The sequence below is a fragment of the Pteronotus mesoamericanus genome, unplaced genomic scaffold, assembly GCF_021234165.1.
Source record: "Pteronotus mesoamericanus isolate MK-2021 breed Mesoamerican mustached bat unplaced genomic scaffold, CSHL_Meso_final scaffold_21, whole genome shotgun sequence".
Classification (NCBI taxonomy): domain Eukaryota; kingdom Metazoa; phylum Chordata; class Mammalia; order Chiroptera; family Mormoopidae; genus Pteronotus; species Pteronotus mesoamericanus.
In genome coordinates, this window is record NW_026555310.1 from 5159327 (window position 1) to 5174500 (window position 15174).

At 41.4% G+C, this 15174-nt stretch overlaps 1 protein-coding gene across 2 annotated transcripts in view; it reads right to left on the bottom strand.

Annotated features, from left to right (window-relative positions):
* Nucleotides 1-5270: 5270 nt before the first annotated feature.
* Nucleotides 5271-15174, bottom strand: part of SPATS2 (spermatogenesis associated serine rich 2) — a 106149-nt gene continuing 96245 nt past the window's right edge. For both annotated transcript variants that reach the window (XM_054591148.1, XM_054591149.1), the window contains exons 11-13: nucleotides 9429-9531; nucleotides 7753-7967; nucleotides 5271-6698 (exon numbers count right to left, since the gene is read on the bottom strand). In XM_054591148.1, the coding sequence (XP_054447123.1) occupies nucleotides 6387-6698; nucleotides 7753-7967; nucleotides 9429-9531 (630 nt within the window). In that variant the 3' untranslated portion in view covers nucleotides 5271-6386. The remainder of the gene's footprint in view (nucleotides 6699-7752; nucleotides 7968-9428; nucleotides 9532-15174) is intronic.

Consider the following 15174-nt stretch of genomic DNA (forward strand, 5'->3'; position numbering starts at 1 on the left):
GCATTAAAATGAACTAGTGCTTTGGGAGGAAAGAGAGAAGCGTTCTCCTCCCCCAGTCCCCTGAATCCTGGCATCCTGCTCCCAGGAAGAAGGAGCCTAAGAGGAATCTGCAGATGATGCTCTCCGCTTCCAATCACACTCCCAACGGGGTCCTGGGCTGCAGTTTAAAAAGTGATCAGAATTCTGGGAAGGCAGAGAGCACTGACTTCCTCCCTGTAATCCCCCACCTCCCCCAACCCCAGCTCTTGATCATTCAGCCACCGTGGGGTGTCACAGGCAGGGGAAGGTTGAGGGGGAGCCCTGTTCAGAGATAGCTGAAAGCCACTGTCAACAAGAAACTCAGGAGGCTGCGTTTTGGAGCTGCTGTGGGAGGCCCGTGGGAGTATTATCTACAAAAGGAATAAGGAGAGAGAGAAGAGCAGAGCAAAGCGAAGGGGAAAAAATGTTCAAAGATACAAAAGATGGAAAAAGCCCCCATCCCCCAGGCGCTGGGGGAGTCAGTCACCGTGTGCAGTGTGGGTGAGAACAGGTGGCTGTCGAGGAAAAGAGCCCAGGGGCCCCTCCCTTCTCTTCCCCTCTTCCTACTCTTGCCACCTGCCTTTCTGGAGATCCCCAGGTCTGTCTCTCGGCCAGTGTGGCCATCCTTTGCTTCCAAGGCTGTGTTACGTGGTGGGAAGATCTCAGGCTTTCAAGTTAGGCTAGTCTGGGTTCCATTCTAACTCTATTGCTGACTGGGTCAGTGACCTTGGGCAGGGATGGGGCAGGGTGGGTGTTAATTTCACAGAGCATCAGATTCTTCATCTGTGAAATGATCCTTTGTCAGAGGATTGTTGATCTCAGAAAGTGGTAGCATTGTTGTTAAAAGTTCACCTGGGCACTTGCTCTTGCCTTAGGTGCCAGGACCATGGAAATGAGCTCAAAATGAAGCCTCATTGAATGTTCCCCTTCCCCACTAAAATAAACAAGGCATTTTGAAATACTTTGAGGCCTCCAGTACTTAGCCGCCATTTCACTCCTACTTTAGGCCATTCCTTTTATGTTCAGTGAGGTTTACTGCAGTATTATTTACTATTTAAATTTTATTTTTAAATTACAGTTTATATTCAGTATCATTTTGTATTAGCTCAGGTGTTGCAGCACAGTGGTGTTAATCATATACTTTACAAAACCATTTCTTGTTTGTTTTTTAGTGGATGATACTAGATTGTGTGCAAAAACCACAATAAGCTTTCGAACAAAGGAATCCTGGGAAGTACATAGTTTTATTAACAGATAAACCGTTTTCTAATGGCTAGTAGTGGAGGGACCAGGTCTGAAGCCAGATTTGACTACGTTGACAGTGTATCTTACTGTGCCACACTGCTGGGGTGCTTTGTCCTGTTCTTTGGTAGAAAACCTATTAAAAGGTAACAGTATGGTCATTTTGATGAGTGGTCAGAGAGTGACCTGTAGTGAGTGTCCACGGTAAACAGCAACCTGGACTTCACGTCTGGGCCTGGACTGTAGGCTCTGCCTGCCCAAGGGTGGACTACCACAATCCTGCCTGGAGCCAGCAAGGGAGTGAGTCTGAGAAATCTCAATCTTGTGTTCTAGCAGCACCAGGAATGGGTTTGTTTGAAATCAAGTTACAGAGAAAGCCTAACTGGGTTAAACTGAAGAGAGTCATAAAAAGGAGACCTGACTTTTCCCTAAGGAATCAGAGTGGGTGGTATTTTGGTATTTGTTCCTGCTGTTTTGACGGCAGTGAAGGGGCGGGTGGGCGGGCTGGAGAACAGTTGTGCTAGTTGTGGCGATGGTGGGTGAGTTTCTTCACCCCCGAAAAATCTTCAGATAGTGTTTCCTCCTTGGCGAGGAGTAGCAACATAGGTAATAAAACCCTCTGCACCTGTAGGGAAATGACATTCCCTGCCTGTCCCTGGGAAACCCTGCCCCCCCCCCCCTTCACTCTGGCACTCTGCTGCTCCGGTGAGTACATTGATCCAGGTCAGTGCCGTCAGCATCCGGCCAGCCCCCTCCACAGAGCTCAGAGACTGGGGGTGGGGGTGCACTTTTCTGACAGTTACGGCAGACAGATGAGAGGGGATATGCACTCAGGGGAGAAAAGCTACAAAAGGAATAGGAGAACTGAATTTTTTTTTTAGTTGATAAGGCCTGAATGGCTGGAGATAGGGAAAGTCTTTCATCACTTTAAAAAATATTTATTTTTTAGAAAGAGGGGAAGGAAGGAAGAGAGAAACACTGATTGGTTACCTCCCACACACATGCCCCAACAGGGACCCAAACGAACAACCTAGGCATGTGCTCCAACCAGGAATCGAACTGGCAACCCTTGGCAATGTGGAACAATGACCAACCAACTGAGCCACACTGGTCAGGGCAGCCTTTCATCACTTTTTAACAGGGCAGACGCAAAAGAGTCACATGAGTGATTTTTCAACTGGTCATACCCTGGTTGACTTAAACCCCAGGGTACTGTTCTATACCACCTGGCATAACGATGAAGTAGTTGCCATCGTCCCCACTTTATACTTCCCAAAGAGGTTAAAAAATGTTATTTGCCCAAGGTTAGTGGCTCACATGGCTACCAAGGTGTGCAGCCAGAATTACAATCCAAAAGTCCAGGGTCTTTCCCCTGTACCACACTGCCTAGATACCAGGCATGGCTTCTAGGAGTTTAAGGAAGAGCTAAGAACTCTATTTCCTTCACCTGCATAGTGGTTGAGGTAAGAGAATCATTCATCGTAGACTCAGAACTCAGCATAGAGCCTGCCTAGCCCACAGTAGGTGCCTCAATGTTTGAAGGAAAGAATGGGCTTAGGTGGCTAAAGCAACCAGAAGTCAAGCTTAACTGATTTTACAGAATGTGATCTGGCTACCAACATTATGGTCTGGTACTCTGAACTGGTTAAAATAGGGACAAAATAGCTTCCTTGTATCAGTTGGTGACCTCCATACATGTACCATTTTGGACACTTCTTTTTTCTTTCTTCAAATATTTTTACCAGATTTAATTTATTTATTTTTAGAGAAAGGAGAGGGAGGGAGAAGGAGAGGAACAAAAACAGTGATAAGAGAAACATCCCGCAGGCACTACCGCCGGGGACTGAACCCACAACTCAGGCTATGTCTTGGCTGGGAATCGAACCAGTGACATTTTACTGCATGGGATTACACCCAACCAACTGAGCCACACCAGTGAGGACACCTAGACACCTGTTTCTTTCATGAAGCGTGCTGCCATGTGGATATAACCCTCACCGGTGTCCCACCTCACCAGGTGGGACAAATGGTCCAAAGTGGGACGGGGGCTTATTTTTTATCGTGCTTTTGAATTGCTTAAATTTTATTTTAACCACTTATATATATTGATTTTTTTTGTAAAACAAAACAAAAACTAGTTATAAAAAGGACAAGTGAAAAAAACAAGTGTATACAAGTATGAATAGATTATCATTTATATAAAAGAAAAATATATTTGCATGTTTGAATTTAGAAAATTTGTGGCAAAATAAATAAGAAACTTATTAACAGTACAAGATAGGGGAGGATTTTTTTTACTTTCCATCATGCATTCTTTTGTACCTTTTTAAAAACCTAGACTGTATTACTTTTTTTAAAAAATGAATTTTAAGAATTGCCATAAGTAAGCAAGCGGCCTGTGAAATATCTGATGTTGATAATGAAGCCATGCTAATTTAAATGTTCTCTTTCAAGTGGCACGTAACTGCCAAAGCTAAGGAACTCGAAGTTTCAAGTCTCTATCTCTAAGGAGGAAAGGGTAAGATATTGGTCTCCAAGAGGAGATGGAAAAGGAAGGAAATGTGATGATTAGGTAGGACCTCTCTGACCAGCCAGTGGAAGTGGCCCAGAGTTTGGAGCCTCCCTTCTCTTGGGAATCCCAGAGCTACTTATTACAGGGAGCAAGGAATGGGCTGCACAATTCAAACTTAAGACAAACCTAACTTACCTTTCACTGAAGAAAGTCAAATTGGCAAATTTAGGAGAATATCTACAACAGAAGACCCTAAATGAACTACGGTTTAGACATGATTTAAAAAAATGATTGTAGCGATCTGGCCGGGTGGCTCAGTTGTTTGGAGTGTCATCCTGTACACCAAAATGTTGTGGGTTTGATCCCTGGTCGGGGCGCGTATGGGAAGCAACTGATGGATGTTTCTCTTTCACATCAATGTCTCTCTCTCCCCCACTTCTTTGCTTTCTAAAATCCATGAACATATCCTCAGATGAGGATTATAAATAAATGAATGAAAGAGTAAAAAAAGAATTGTAGAACACATACAGTATGATCTCTTTTTATAAAAACAAAACAAAAACAGAATCTGTATATTCATGTGTATATACACATATATGCTTTGAAAATGGTCTATAAGGGTATAAATCAAATTACTAATAATCATTACTAATCCTGAAAATGGAAGCTTTAACTTTATTCTTTTACATTTCTGTATTATTTGATATTTTAAATACTACTTTTGTAATTAAAAACAAAATGTAGAAAAATCATAATTTTCAAACTTTTTATAGTCACAGAAAAAACTTCAAATACTTTTCTATAAAGAGATTTTAATTTTGACTTAAAGACAGCTTTGACAAACAGTGGCTTCCCGTCTGTATGGGTGGTTAAATACAGTTTTCCCTGGATACAGGGATAGACCTCATAATCCTTCAAGGTTGCTTCAATCTGCGGATTTCCTACAAAGTAAGGTTAGCAATTATCAGAAAAGCAAGGCTCTTTCCTGACACCCAGCAGGCGGATGGTGTTGTTGGACAAATTCTCCAAAATGAGGTGATCAGCCTTTTAGAAAATGGCTTCCCGGTACTCCTTCGCTACTGTTTTCATTCCTCAAAGACTGACTGACTCTCTCTCTCTCTCTCACAATCTGTTCAACCAACCTGAACTCTGGGAGCTCAGCTTCATCCAAAGAGCCAGGGGAAGCCCTGAGGCAGCTAAGTTCTGCACCACTGCCACTTGCAGTCTGTGCTTCAGACTTGGGAGAACAAATGCTGGAGAAATAAATAGCTGTGCTGTTATTAAATCATAGATGCTGGGAGTGGGGGTAGGGTGGAAGGGTCTGGCACCAATGCCACCTGCTACATGCGGGAGCTCAATTATACTGTTACATTCACTACTCCTGTCAAGAGACAGGCAGGAAGGAGAGGGGTGCTGATATAACCTTTGGTTGCCTGGGAGAGCTGTTGGCAGCTGTGGTTTTTCTAAACTGGTAAGCTCTCCTTTGGAAAGTCACCATTCCCTATCCTATGAATCTTTCCCACAGGAACAGCTGCATTTGCTCATCCTGCCTTTCACATTTTAATTTGGTTCTGAAGCTAAGCGGTGGACAGACAACTTAGGCATCAGACACCCTCATTTAAGCCCCAAACAAGCTGTCTGAGAGACTTCTACCCCATGAGGCCCAAAGAAAAACAGAAAATGAAATGAAATCACTTGCTGCTGGGAAACAAATGTGGGAATATTTATGCAGTTGTTTTTATTTACTCAACTATAAAGACTGCAGCAATTTTTTTGATGGGTAACACCTTAGATTAACACTAATTACATTGCTATAAATTTGGTTCAGGGTAAGAATACAATTCAGGAAATAGAGAGAGAATAACAACAACAAAAATCTTCAAACATTAAAACAAAGAATTTTTTCCCCTTTTTTTAACTTTAATTAAATGCTACTTTCCCAAAAACTGGTTTATTGTCTAAGGTAATAGAAACTGCAGGTTAAGCTACTGCGCCAGGCAAGAGACTGAGACGCTGATTTGAGTGTCAATCTCAGGCACGTTCTGGGAGGAGGGGAAGATTATCACATATTTACTAATGTTCTTTCCTCTTCACCAATTAAATTTCTCCTTCTCTTGCTAATTCAGTGTGGCTAATACAATCCCCTCATTGCCTCTCCTGGATAAAACTGTTGTTTAGAGCAAACACGACATGCCATGTGTGGCTCTGCTTAGACAGGAAAGGCAACAGGACTAGCCCTGATTCATCTCCTCGAGCGCCTGAACAGTAGGGGGTTGCTGAGGAAGGCTTCTTCGGGCAGCTGAAAGGCCTGGGGCCCTGGGAAGAACCCTGCTTAACCTTGGGAAACCTGGCAATGGTTGCCCATGATTCCTGGTAGAAATGACCAATCAGAGTTAATTCATATCATTGGGAAAGGTCAAGGGAAAAAAAAGCTTCCTCTCCAAAAATGGTAAAGAGGAAATCAGGAAAGAAAAAACCAAAAATATTTAGAATGGCATAAAAAGTGATATGCGAAAATTTCTTTTTGTTATTAAATCTAACTATAAGTTTCCCAAAGTCCAGTTACCAAGTTGAATTGCGTGGGATAGACAAGAGAGATCAACTGGAATTTCCCTCAGGAGTTCACAGCTTCAGGATGAGAGGTCCTGGGTTTGCGCTGGGGGGAGCCCCTTTTGAACGAGGGCTTGGGTTGGCTGGGTTCCATACTGGTTCCAGTTCCATTGGTCCCTGCAGAGTGAACCTGGCCCCTTTCACTAGCATTTCCTGGTGCCTGGGATGGTGCACTCTGATACCTGGAACCAGACGAATACCATGAGCTATTTCTGTAACGGCCCGCACTGTCTTGTTGCCCTTGGTTTGTGGGGTCATTGAACTTCTGGCCTTGTGGCCTGTAGCCTTGTCCTCCTCTTCTGTTCCCCAGCAACACCTAAGGATAAAAGAATACGATGTTCAAAACACTCTGGCACTGTGGTACTCCATTTGTTCCAGTTTAGTTTATAGGAGTATTCTGATAGCATAATTGTAGTATTCCATGCTTGGGACTCGGTTATCTCTCAAGACTCACGGAATTCTGCCAGCCACTTCAACCTAGCCACTACATTAGAAATAATCAATCTTTCACTATTTTCCCCCTGTCTTTCACCCCTAGGCTCTTCCCCACTGAAGAGCAGTTCATTTTTCTTTATCTGGGCACAAGCTGAAGACAAACAAAGAACATTCTTTGGGTTGTTACAAGCACTCAATTGGGCAAGTATCTTATCACATCTCTGAACTTAACAGGTAAAAAGCAATTTGTAAAGATAACGAACATTTGTTAAAATAAAATAAACATCATTATGATCTGCTTTGCTATATATCATGAACACAGATTCAATCATGCTGCTGTGACATGTAGTACATTTTTACATTACAACCCAGAGAGCTCATGGCACGGGATTTTATTTTTGTCTTCCAATTCCAATGTAATACCAGCTCTGAAGAATTACTGCCAGCACTGCCTTGAATTGCACTTGTGTACCTTTTTCAAACCAAGGAAAATGAACTCTGGATTATGCTTCAGCTTTGTAGTGTTCACTCTCCACTGCACCAGGTTCACTCTCTCTCTCCCTGTTATATTCTGTGCTGTGCTTCTAGGGAGTTGCTGCTTCACTCTGGTGAACCTAATGCTGTGGTACTTACCTACCTCAAGATGGGTGCAGGACTCCCAGTGTGACTAATTACCAGGCGGTACTACCTATGACAGCCAGGATGACTGCCAACATCAGAAAGTCAGCAGTCTTGGCAACAGGAAATCTAAACTGGCTGGTGGCTTGGAACATACATACCAAATGCTTCCTCTGGAACTAACTGGGGCTCAAGAGATTCAAAATAGGTGTGGAATGGGAATAAAGAGAGGAAGATAATGTACTGAGAGCTGTCAGCATTTAAACAGTCACAAGCTGGTAGCTTTCTTCACCAGCTCAGTGTGGAAGCCCGCTTACCTCTCGACGAGGCTGGTAGGGCCGGCCGCTGGAGTTTGCAATGCCTGCAGGAGTCTCTCCTGGTGCCAGGTTTTTCTTGTTAGTGCTTGTAAGGCTGGGAGCAGAGGCACAGGTGGAAGAGGAAGCAGCAGAGACATCACACAGGCTACTCAGGGACACAGACGTAACTGAGCTGCATCGGGACCGGGTTGAATAGCTGTTCTTTGGATGGGACACTGAAACAGAAATGTAAGAAATACATGGTCAAATGATGAAAGAGCATGAAACGTAAGGTTCCCTATTTCCCCATTTCACAATGAGCAATTTAAGATAAAGAACTGTCTACCTGAGTAGTTACAAAGAAAAGCTTATAAAATGGGTAACAAAAAGGAAAATCTCCCTTCTGCCCTCTTCCTCTACTCCCTCCAAATCCCCACTGCACTGTAAAGGAACTCTCAGAGATAGGACAACAGTTTCAGATCAGTGACCCATCCCCCCACCAACTAATGACTTCTTGACACTTCCTACTACCTAAACTGGCTCTAGCTCTGGCAGCTGTCTAAGCCTGGAAATAATAATATAAGCCACATGTTTAGTTTCCTATGTGAGGAATACTCTAAAGCAGCGAGCCCCAATCTTTTTGGCACCAGGGACAGGTTTTCGGGAAGACAATTTTTCCAGGCCGGTGGGGGCGGGGACAGGAGGCGGAGCTCAGTCTCAGCCTCTCACCAGCGCTGCCTCCTGCTGTGGACTGGCCTGGAAAGGGTGGGGGGGAGGGGCAGGCTGGAGCCAGGCGGAGGAGCTCAGGTGAGCGCCTGGTTCCTAACAGGCTGCAGACCTGTATACTGTCAGTGGCCCAGGGGGTTGGGGACCCTTGCTCTAAAGTACAGACTTTGCAAAGAAAGAAAAAGGGAAAAGAGCTGAATCTTTTTTACAAAATTTGAATGATGCACAATATAAATAATCAAGATTTGTTAATATGAATAGAACTAGTCTTTACAACAAACATGTACTTCCCAAGGTTCTTTTGCAAAAATAATCTCAAATTCAAAACACCAATCAAGCTGAAATATATTAACATTTCCTATTTGAATTTTATCCAAATTTAATGGTTTAATGATGCCTTCTAGATTTTTTTCTTGGCATTAAGCCTGGGCTAATGTTGAGTTCACAATCACTGCCCTGCCTTCAATATTTCACTTTCATACTGAGATGGGAAGAACAAAGGAGCTGGTTGGTGTCACAGAAACTCTCAACTTAGAGGCACTGCCCCCTTTGAAGGTATTATTTAAAGTACCTATTATACGCCAGGCTACGCAGGTATTGTTATCTCTGTTTTGGAAAGAAGTAAAATGATGTTCCCAAAGGTCAGTGTGGAGGCAAGAATTCAAACGTGGTTTGACTCCAGAGCTCCATGCTGTTTACACTGCATATCATATACCTCTCAGATCAGCCAAGATGGATGAACAAAATCTTATTGCAAACTTAGGAAGCCCATCCTCAGGGCTCAAAGCAACTTACATCCACTGACTTCTTAAAGATCTCGGAGCTACTTTTCATGAAAATTAGCAAAACAAACAAAAACATAAGAGCACTCAAGAATCAGCAGAGAAGCCAATCTGCTCCTGAGAGTCTAATTAGTAGAGTGTGGTCTTCTCATCACTATCTCCAGTGCCCAGAATCTCCCACTATCTCACCTTGTCCAAACGAATCAATGTTCTTCTTTAGGGTCTCTACGTCACAGGTGAACCGGGCTACTCGTCCCAGATCCTCATCATATTTACGTTCGCTAACAAAGTGCTGGAGAAAGAGCAAAGAAAAGCCTTCAGGTGAGACAAATAGTATACATGGAATCCATAGCTTGCTATGTAAGAATGAAACAGAATTATTTTCAATTGAATTCTTTTTACTACTTCAAAGTTTACTCATTGGCCACACGATTACCAATGCTGGGAATTGACAAAATTCATTTTCTTCAGAGCCCAAAGATAAGTCTATTTGGGAGCTTTATGAAACAGTATGATGGTCAAAGCCCACTAAGTATAATCAAGAGAAACTGTAGAGAAAGGAAAAAGAATTTATAGCAGAGGGCCACCTTTCCACTGCTGGCTGCTCTCTACATCATTCCATTTTATATAGAAGCAGAGACAGCAGCAAAAATGTTCGTAAGTTACAACATTTAAATAGATGGAAACTTCTTTAGGAAACCCACCTCACCTCTTTATAAAGTAGGATTTGTTAGCGCTTGAAATAGAAACAACTTCTTGAGATGGAAAATCATTCATGTGAAAAGTCAGCTTTACAAAGGAGAAGTTTATGCTGCAAATAATTTAATCCTTTTAAACCAACTGAACTGAAAAGTAACCAATCCCTTAGGTAAAAACTATATTACAGAAACTGCAGGATTAAATACACGTTAGAAATAAAGTGTTTCTGGGAATTTATTTCACTAAACAATTTCTAAGGTAGCCTGGAATCACTTTTTTTTTTTTTTTTCAGATGAGGAGATGAAAAAGGAAAGTTATAATTCTTCTAGATATAATTTAGAAGAACTGAGATCCTTAGAATAGTCCTCTAACTGGCAGTGGTCTAATCCCACTTTGGATTTTCAAGGGGTATAAATGAATGCATCAGAACCCTTGAGAAGCAGTGAAAGGGAAAGGAGAAATAAAAATTATCTCTGGCCCTTGAAGCCCTAAAGCTTCAGAGTATATTGTGGCCCAGGGAAGCACACGAGCCTCTGTGACAAAGCCTTCAGAAATGTAATATCAGTCTGAGATTAAGTCTGAAACAAATTCTAGTTTGTTGAGCCAAAACCATAACAGGAATGACGGAAATAAAATGATCTGGAAATAAGACATTTAAATTGCATAGCACCCACTTCAGTACTCTGAAAATGTGGAGAGAAACAGATCCTTAGTCAGCCTGCAGAAATATTTCTAGCAGCTTTTCAACCACGTGGGAAGGAGAACAGATGAAGCCTGTGAGAGCCAGAATTCTCGTCTAATTCCAAAGGGGTTTCCGACTTCTCCCAGATAGCTGAATGAGGCTGACTTGCATCAATGTGAAGACGACTTTCTAAAAAATTTAGTAATACAGCCCTGATCAGTGTGGCTCAGTTTATTGAGCATCATCCTGCAAAGCAAAAGGTCACTGGTTTTAGTCCCGGTCAGGGCACATGCCTGGGTTCTGGGCCCAGTCTTCAGTTGGGGCACATGTATGCAAGAGACAACCCATCTCTTTCTCCCTCCCTACTGCTCTCTCTAAAAATAAATAATATTAAATCTTTTAAAAAATTTTTGTAATATAGTTTTAGTTAATCAGAAAATGGTAACTTAAATTTTGCATTCGTTTGCTATTTCACTCCAATAGACTCTAAGAAGTGAGAGAACAATAACATGACCTAGGGTCTGTGTGAAACACTGGGTCAGAATGATGACAAGGATACTTGTAAGGCCTTAGGTGATCTTCCATCTATGTTTTTATTTTACAAAGGCTGTTATACAGCTTCCACAGCAAGTATGCCTCTTAAATATGGCAATAAATCTCATGTATTCAGAAGAACAGAAGTTAAGGGTGCAGGAGTAGGGAATGCCAACTCTCCTTGTTCATATAGTTCATGGTTTATAAACATTTAATTTTTTCTTTATATATATTTTATTCATTATGCTATTATAGTTGTCCCATTTTTTTCTCTCCCCTTTATTCCTCTCTACCCTGCACCTCCCCAACCAGCATTTCCCACCCCTTAGTTCATGTCCATGGATCATACATATAAGTTCTTTGGCTTCTCCATTTCCTATACTATTCTTAACCTCCCCTTTTTGTACCTACTATTTATGCTTCTTATTCTCTGTACTTTTACCCTCTTTCCCCCTGCCCTCTCCCGGCTGATAAACCTCCATGTGATCTCAATTTCTGTGATTCTGTTCCTGTTCTAATTGTTTGCCTAGTTTGGCCTAGTTTGTTTTTGTTTTTGAGGTTCAGTCGTCCATAGCTGTGAGTTTGTTGTCATTTCACTGTTCATAGTTTTTGATCTTCTTTTTCTTAGATAAGTCCTGTTAACATTTCATATAATAAGGGCTTGGTGATGATGAACTCCTTTAACTTGACCTTATCTAGGAAGCACTTTATCTGCCCTTCCATTCTAAACAATAGGTCTGCTGGATAGAGTCATCTTGGATGTAGGTCCTTGCCTTTCATGACTTTGAATACTTCTTTCCAGCCCCTTCTTGCCTGCAAGGTTTCTTTTTGAGAAATCAGCTGACAGTCTTAGGGAAACTCCTTTGTAGGGAACTGTCTTCTTTTCTCTTGCTGTTTTTAAGATTCTCTCCATATCTTTAATCTTGGGTAATATAATTATGATGTGTCTTGGTGTGTTCCTTCTTGGCTCCAACTTCTTTGGGACTCCCTGAGCTTCCTGGATCTCCTCGAAGTCTGTTTCCTTGGTCAGATTGGGGAAGTTCTCCTTCATTATTTTTTCAAATAAGCTTTCAATTTCTTGCACTTCCTCTTCTCCTTCTGGCACCCCTATGATTCAGATGTCGGAACGTATAAAGTTGTCCCAGAGGTTCCTAGGCCTCTCCTCCCTCATTTTTTTGAATTCTTGTTTCTTCATTCTGTTCTGGTTGAATGTTTATCCCTTCCTTCTCCAAATCATTGATTTGAGTCCCAGTTTCCTTCCCTTCACTCTTGGTTCCCTGTATATTTTTCTTTATTTGACTTTGCATAGCCTTTACTTCTTCCTCTATTTTGCACCTGTACTCAACCATTTCTGTGAGCATACTGGTTACCAGTGTTTTGAATTGTGCATCTGATAGGCTGACTATCCCCTCGTGGCTTTGTTCTTTTTTTGGAGCTTTGATCTGTTCTTTCATTTGGGCCATATTTCTTTGTCTCAGCTCACTTGTTATGCTGTAAGGGGTGGAGCTTTAGGTATTCGTCAGGGAGAAGGGCAATCTGCTTTCCTGTGTTGTGGTGCTGTATGTCGGGGTGGGGTCCGAGAGGGAACAATGCCGCTTGCTTGTATCTCACACCACTTCATGTCACTTCCCCCACTACCCATAAGCAAACTGAGCCATTTGGGTGCTGATTCCTAAGTGGGTGGGTTTGTGTACGTTCTAGGACCCTGTGGGTCTCTCCAATGAATTCTTCTGTGAGGCTGGGAGTTTTTCCCACTGCTGCAAACCCCACAGGTTTTTACAGCCAGAGGTTTTGAGGCTTTCTTTTCCTGCCCTGGAACCCTGGGTTGCATGGTCTGTCTCACTCCCCAGTTGTTCCTCCTGGTCTATCCCCACACAGATGTGGGACTGCCTGGTCTGCCAGCCACTGCCTTGTCATGTGTCCTCTCTGCCCTGGCTGCCCGTCTCCTCCCCTCCTACCAGTCTGGATGAATGTTTTTTCCTTTAACTCCTTGTTTGTCAGACTTCCATACAGTTCAATTTCCTGGCAGTTCTGGTAATTTTTTTTTAAATTTGTGGTCCCTCTTTTGGTTGTGCGAGGAGGCATAGTATATCTTCTACCCACGCCTCCATCTTGACCAGAAGTCTTAAACAATTATTTAGAACACCAGTGTTTACAACTACCAATGAATATCCCAACCTCTCTTGAGTTTCCACACTCAGAAACATCTGTTCTTTAAATAAGAATTTAACATGTATGAGTGTTAGAGAATCCTAAAGATTCCACCAAAAAAACTACTAGAACTGATAAATGAATTCAGTAAAGTAGCTGGATACAAAATAAATACTCATAAATCAGTTGCCAATAATGAACTATCAGAAAGGGACAGTAAGAAAACAATTCCACTTACAATTGCATTAAAAATAAAAAAAACAAACTTAGAAATAAAATTAAGCAAGGAGGTAAAAGACTTGTAGTTGGAAAATTATAAGACACTTCAGAAAGAAACTGAAGAAGATTCAAACACAGGATGGGGCAAAAGTAGATTTACAGTTGTTTGTATAGAAAATAATATAATAAATAAATAATAATACAAGAATAAACTGTTTTGCCTACTTACAACTGCAAACCTATTTTTGCCCCACCCAATAAATAGGAGCATATGCTGTGTTCTTGGATAGGAAGAATTAACATTGTTAAAATGTCCATACTACCAAAGCAATCTATAGAGTCAATGCAACCCCCATCAAAATACCAATGGCATTTTACAGAACTAAAACAAATAATCCAAAAATTTATATGGAACCATAGAAGACCCCAAATAGCCACAGCAATCTTGAGAAAGAAGAACAAATTTGGAGACATCACACTACCTGATGTTGAACTATATTACAAAGCTATCAACAGTAATGAAAACAGCATGGTACTGGCATCAAATAAGACACATAGGTCAATGGAACAGAAGAAAAAGCCCAGAGGCCACACTTCTACAGTCAATTAATATTTGACAAAGGAGGCAAGAACATACAATGGGATACAGATAGTCTTCAATAAATGGTGTTGGGAAAATTGGAATTATATGTGCAAATAAATTAAACTAGACCACCTTCTTATGTCATAAATAAGAATAAATTCAAAATGGATTAAACACTTAAATATAAGACTCAAAACCATCAAAATCCTAGAAGAAAACATAGACAGTCTACTCTGACATTTCTCACAGCAATATTTTTTCTGCTGTATCATCTTGGGCAAGGGAAACAAAAGACAAATAAACAAATGGGACTACATCAAACTAAAAAGGTTTTGCACAGCAAAGGAAACCATCAACAAAACTAAAAGACAACTTACTGAATGGGAGAACATTTTCGCCAATGATACCTCTGACAAGGGGTTAACTTCCAAAATTTATAAAGAATTCAGACAACTCAACACCCAAAAAACAAACAATCCAATTAAAAAATGGGCAGACCTGAACAGGCACTTCTCCAAAGAGGACATACAAATGGCCAATAGACATAAGAAAAGATGCACTAATCATCAGAGAACGTAAATTAAAACCACAATGAGATATCACTTCACACCAGTCAGAATGGTTAACATCAACAAATCAACAAACAACTGTTGGCCAAAGATGTGGATTTTGGCAATATTGTGCAATGTTGGTGGGAATGCAGGTTAATGCAGCCACTACATAAAACAGTATGGAGGTTCCTCAAACAATTAAAAATGGAACTGCCTTATGACCCAGTAATTCCACTTCTGGGTATATATCCAAAGAAACTCAAAACACTAATTCGAAAATATATATACATCCCTATGTTCACTGTAGTGCTATTTACAATAGCCAAGATATGGAAGCAATCCAAATGCCCATAGACGAGTAGATAAAAGAAGTACATATATACAATGGAGTATTATTACTTGGCCAATAAAAAGAATGAAATCTTGCCATTAGTGACAGCACTGATGGACCTAGAGGGTATTATGCTAAGTGAACTAAGTCAGACAGAGAAAGACAAATACCATATGATTTCATGT